The sequence below is a fragment of the Pipistrellus hanaki genome, assembly GCF_964339955.1.
Source record: "Pipistrellus hanaki genome assembly, chromosome: 4".
NCBI classification, from domain to species: Eukaryota; Metazoa; Chordata; class Mammalia; order Chiroptera; family Vespertilionidae; genus Pipistrellus; species Pipistrellus hanaki.
Genome location: NC_140506.1, coordinates 43087356 through 43093355, shown reverse-complemented (window position 1 = coordinate 43093355; position 6000 = coordinate 43087356). Strand labels below are relative to the sequence as shown.

General features: G+C 40.5%; 1 protein-coding gene across 1 annotated transcript in view; it reads left to right on the top strand.

Annotated features, from left to right (window-relative positions):
• Window positions 1-376: 376 nt before the first annotated feature.
• Window positions 377-6000, top strand: part of TMEM161B (transmembrane protein 161B) — a 56512-nt gene continuing 50888 nt past the window's right edge. Inside the window, exon 1 of the mRNA XM_084882022.1 lies at window positions 377-611. Coding sequence (XP_084738148.1) covers window positions 609-611 — 3 coding nt within the window. The 5' untranslated portion in view covers window positions 377-608. The remainder of the gene's footprint in view (window positions 612-6000) is intronic.

Here is a 6000-nt window from a genome sequence, read left to right as displayed (position 1 = left end):
GCAGGGAGCGAAGAGGACAGGGGCACAGGTCTCCTCGGACCCGTCCAGTCCCCAAGAGGAGCCAGCCCCAAACCTGGAAGGTCCAAAGAAGAAAGGGCGTGGCTGAGCTGATTCCTGAGCTGCCTCAGCCCGATCCGCTGGGTCTGGGGTCGGCTGCTACCCCATCCCCCAGCCCGCGCCTCCATCCCCTCCCCGAGGAAGGGTGCGCTCCCGCCCCCACCACCCGACCTGCCTCGGGTCCTCGCAGGCGCCACAATGGGGAGCCGCCGGCTCACCCACCTGCCCGCTCTGCGTCTGCGCCTGCGCCTGCGCCTCCCCCCGCCCCCGTCCCGCGCGCGCGCTGTCAAGGTCAGCCCCGCCCCGCCGCTGCCCCGGCGCCGCGGAAGGGGCTGCGGAGGACGTCTCTCCCGTCTCCTCACCTCTGCGTGGCGTGGGGTCGACGCCGCTCAGGAGAGGGGCGGGACTTCCTGTCCCGCGCGGGCAGGACTTCCGGGAGAGCCGGAAGACCCTCTGCCCCGTAGAGTGGAGAGGTTCCCGGCTGCAGGATTGGGAAGGCAAGGTTCTGGACGGCTGCGGTGACTCCAGGGCCGGTACCCGGGCTTAGCGTCATGGTGAGTCCTCCTGGGAGGGCTGGCAGGGACGGCAGGGCCCGGAGGTCGGCCCTGGGAAGGCAGCCGCCGGTCGGGTGCCCCGCGGAGGATGGAGTGGGCGGAAGCCATGGGATGAACCGCAGGGCAAGACCCACCTGCCTGGCAGCGCCTGGGCCCCTGAGAACACACCGTCTGCCCCGCCTGACCGCGAGTCCTGTCCAGGAGGACGGAGGAGCAGGAGCCAGAGTGTCCGGGGCCCATTCCCAGGCTGCGGCGCGGGGTCCCAGAGTTGACCTTGCCCGGTAGGTTAGTGGTTGCAGGTGGTCCCGGAGTTGACCTTGGCTGGCCAGTCTTCTCGGCCTCTCCTTAGCTGCAGGGCAGGGGCCAACACGTCAGATCTTAGACCTGCCCTTAGCATCGTTTCAGGGGGGACACTACGGATCCCCAGGTAGAGGATGAACGCCTGTCACTTAAAGAAACGGGCAAGGTCAGCTCTTACCTTTCCAACCCAGCCCTGTTGGAATTGGAAAACGTGCCAGATACAATTTAAAAAAAAAAAAAAAATCCGGACTTAGTAAGGAAAGACCGAAGTCGAAAGGAATATTGCAAAGGTGTGGGGGAAGAGCCTATTACAATAGGGAGAATGCCTAAACTCTGCAAGAGTTTCCAAAGTTAGGCAAGAGGGGTTTTTCTTTCACAGAGAGGAGGAAGCAAGGCTGAAAAGAACCAGGTGTGCAGAAGTGAGATGAAAGGGTTTATGGCCTGGTAGTAGATCAGAGATTGCTTTACCCTCAAATCAGCCTATCTGTAAAGGAGTCAAGAACCGGGTTGTATACTGTTTCCGTTTGAGGGTGGGCCAAAGTTCAGGGAACTGAGGGAAGGTTCTTAAGCAGAATTTGGGTAATCAACATTTTATTCCAATTGATCTACAGGGGCAAGCAGGCCAGCTAGTCATTTACGAAGCAAAGAATGTGAATTTGCAGGTTTATGTCTGGCCTTGTCATATGTACAAAAGGGGGTCTTCTGGCCGAAACCGGTTTGGCTCAGTGTATAGAGCGTCAGCCTCAGACTGAAGGGTCTTGGGTTCGATTCCGGTCAAGGGCATGTTGGTTGCAGGCGCGTCCCCAGTGGGGGGTGTATGGGTGGCAGCTGATCCATGATTCTCTCTCATAGATGTTTCTGACTCTGTCCCTCTCCCTTCCTCTCTGTAAAAAATCAATAAAATATATATATATATGTATATATATATATATATATATATATATATATATATATATATATTTTTTTTTTTTTTTTTAAAGGAGGGGGCGTCTTCTGTTGGCTTTACCCATGTCTTATGGGGACTAGAGGTTCTTTACAGTAAGTCATGTCCAGAATACAAAAGGGTGGGGTAAGGGTGGGTGAATTTCTTAACCTTTGCTGTTTTCCAATGGCACAGGGGTCCAGTAAAGTTCAACATTGTCACTTTCTTGACTACATAAAAGATTTCAAATCCTCATCTGGAAAGGATTCTTTCTGGGAATTTAGTTTTAGTTTGCCATGCTTTTCAGGACTAAATATTGACATTGTTCAGCTATTGTATATAATAATTGACTTGCATGGCTTTTGGAGTGAATATGAAACAAAATAAATTCCAAATGTTGTGGTTCCTAGCACACTTTACTATGCTATGACTACTAACTTCTGACTTCTTTGGACAGTGTGTGTGTGTGTGTGTGTGTGTGTGTGTGTTAACCTCAATGAATAATATCGTATTATTTTTTCTTTTCTTTATTATCAATGAAATTAGTGAAAGTGAACAGTCAAACTGGAAAGAGCCCAAGATAATAATTACTCCCCACCACCACCACCACCACCAATTTTACAGAAGGAAGAATCTGAGGTTTAGAAATAGGCAACAACTTACCTAAACTAACAATAGTTGGCATAGTCTGTATTAAAATTCAGATCATTTCTTTTTTTTTTTTTTAATATGTTTTATTGACTTTTTACAGAGAGGAAGGGAGAGGGAGAGAGAGAGTTAGAAACATCAATGAGAGAGAAACATTGATCAGCTGCCCCTGCACACCCCCTCACTGGGGATGTGCCTGCAACCAAGGTACACGCCCTTGACTGGAATCGAACCCGGGACTCTTCAGTCCCCAAGCTGAAGCTCTGTCCACTGAACCAAACCGGTCAGGGCAAAATTCAGATCATTTCTTAAATTTAAGCTATTTTGAGTCCTTGGTCTTAAAAGTTAAAATAGAGTGTAATGAAATCCTTGAATTCATAATAATCACAGGAAGCTGAACGTGAATTTATTCTCAGTAGTCTGTGATGTTAAAAAAAAGGAGCTTTGTTTTAAGCTAAGGTAAACAAACTCATGCTGTTTCTCAAAATGTAACTTAAGAGAATGTCACCTGGAGAATGTCTCCAGCAGCCAGGTAGCTCACTTTCTCCATTCAGGTATTGCTTATATTTCTAAATCAATGACTTAACTCCACTTAAGCTTTCCCAGATATGAAATTGATAATATCTGTATATGTACTTGTGGTCAATGCTTGAAATCCTTCATAAGAAAGGATTTAACCATTAAAGGAAGTTGACAAGGATTGCATTTATTTATGATTCAGCTTGATTGAATTAAAAACTTTTGCAGTGATTGAAATGATATGGAAACGATGCTGGCCTCATAGAATTGGTTAAGAAGTATTATATTCCCTCTGCTTCTATCCTCTGAAAGAGATTGTAGAGAATTGGTATAATATCTTCCTTAAATGTTTGGTAGAATTCATCAGTGAATCCATTGGAAGGTTACTGATATTGATTCAATTTCTTTAATAGATAGAGACCTATTGAGATTGTCTACTTCTTTTGTCATTATTGGCAAATTGTATCTTTCAAGAAATTGGTCCATTTTACCTAGGTTATAAAATTTGTGGGCATAGAGTTGTTCTTTATGTTCCTTATGATGTCCATGGGATCTCTGATGTCTCCTTTCATTTCTGATATTAGTAATTTGTGTCTTTCCTTTTTATCTTAGTTACTCAAATAGATTGATTTCATTGATCTTTTTGAAAAACTAGCTTTTGGTTTCATTAATTTTTCTCTGTAGGTGTCCTGTTTTCAGTTTCATTGAATTTTTCTCTAATTCATATTATTTCTTTTCTTCTGCTTACTTTGGCTTTAATTTGCTCTTTTACTAATTCTCTAACGTGGAACCTTAGGTGATTTATTCTAAATGTTTTCTAATATATGCGTTCAATGTTATAAATTTCCCACTAAGCACTGCTTTTGCTGCATCCCATAAATTTTAAAACTTTAAAAAAATATATGTTTTTATTGATTTCAGAGAGAAGAAGGGAGAGACAGAGAGAGAAACATCAATCCGCTGCCTCCTGGGGATCTAGCCTGCAATCCAGGCATGTGCCCTGACCAGGAATTGAACTGACCATCTCCTGGTGACTGGAACAATGTGCAACCACTGACCCATACCGACTGGGCTGCATCCTATAAATTTTGATAAATTGTGGAGGGTTTTTTTGTTTTGTTCAAAATATTTTTAATTTTTCTTGAGATTCCTCTTTGAACCATGGGTTATTTAGAAATATTTGATCTCCACATATTTTGGGATTTCCAGTTATCTTACTGATTTACACTTTAGTTCCATTGTGATTTGAGAAAAAACATTCTATGATTTATTTGAAGTTGGTTAAGGTGTGATTTTGGTCCAGAATGCAGTCTATTTTGGTGAATGGACATGTGTATTTTGAAGGATGGGTTTTGGTCAGGTTTTATCAGTTAATCACATAGTGGTTGAGGATCAGAGTTATTCTTAGTTCTCTAGCTTTTCCTCTGACTTCTCTCATTTACTACTTTCCAAAAGAGGCTTAGTTCAACTAATAGTAGAGACAGTTCTCTTGGTTAGGTTTTGGTTGATTCGGGTTAATTCCTAAGACCCAGTTTATACTTTGGTTTTTGGCCCACTTTCTAAATAAGTTGGTTCTTTTATTTGCTCTGAGATAAAAGCTCAAAGCAAAATTAATTAATTTTAGAAAAATCAGAAGATAGTCTAAAGTGTTCCTTTCTAAGAGAGAATTTATTATTTTTTTTTACTGTTGTGCTATGGTTTTGTCCATGCTACAAAATAGGAATGAATACAACTTGCTCCAAAGGAACTTTGAAGAAATAAATTTGTCTGTAAATTGCCAGTTCTGGAAATGAACATTCTCTTGCTTTAAATTGCAATGGTTGTCCCTTTTGTTTCAGCAAACATTTAAAAATTGTGCTTTTATCTAAAAAAGTATTCCTTCAATTATTCATTATTTGTTAAATGCCATCTGTATGTCAGATATTGTTTTTGACAACAGAAATATAACTTTATAAAACAGTTCGTTTATGGGGCTTATGTTTCACTGGGACAATCTGATGGTAATCACATGAGACATAATATGTTAGTCATGGTTAATGCAACAGAAAGATAAAGCACGGTCTTTTAAATAAGGCATTTGGAGAAAGCTTCAAGAATAAGGTGATATTGGAACAAATATGAAAAAATGTGTGTGTGTGTGTGTGTGTGTGTGTGTATCTCCAGCCTATATGCCTATATTTTATTTAATAAACTGCATTTTTTTGTATCATATATTTTTAGTTTTTTAAGTTACTACATTTCTTGAGAGAATAAAACTCATTCACTCAGAATATCCTGATGTTACATTCATATCTTTTACCTACATAAAACAGACTTAATAACTTTATTGTTAAAATAGATTAAATGTCTTTCATGTTTTGGCCATAAACAAAAGATTTACAAAAACCTGAAACAGTTTCAGCTTTTGATACTTGGATATTGAGACTCAAGATCCTGATGTCTGATTATAATGTTTTATTTATAAAAAGTATTTAGATGTTATGTAAATCAATCTGCTCATACAAGCGTATCTTTAAAAGTGACTTTGGGAAAAGTACAATAAACATATTGCTTAAACTGGATAGTACATCAAATATGTGCCTTGAATAAATAGTCTGCTTGAACTAGAACTAGATGACCTCTATAGTTTGACTCACTGTTCTGTGATTTTGAATATGTGGATTTGTGAATATTCAACATTTAGTTGAATGTATATTGAGGGAACAAATTAATAACAATAACAATAATAGCTACATTTATTTAGTGATTAAAATTTATCTGCCCTACTTATATTAACTCATTTAAATCTTCATGAGTGGTTAAATCTTGGAATTTTTTAAACCTTTTTTAAAAAATTTATTTTAATATTTAGTTTTCAATTACAGTTGACATACAATATTAATTAATGACAGGTGTATAATATAGTGATTAGTCATTTATATAACTTACAAAGTGACCACCTTGATAAGTCTAATACACATTTGATACCATACATAGTTATTACAATATTATTGACTCTGT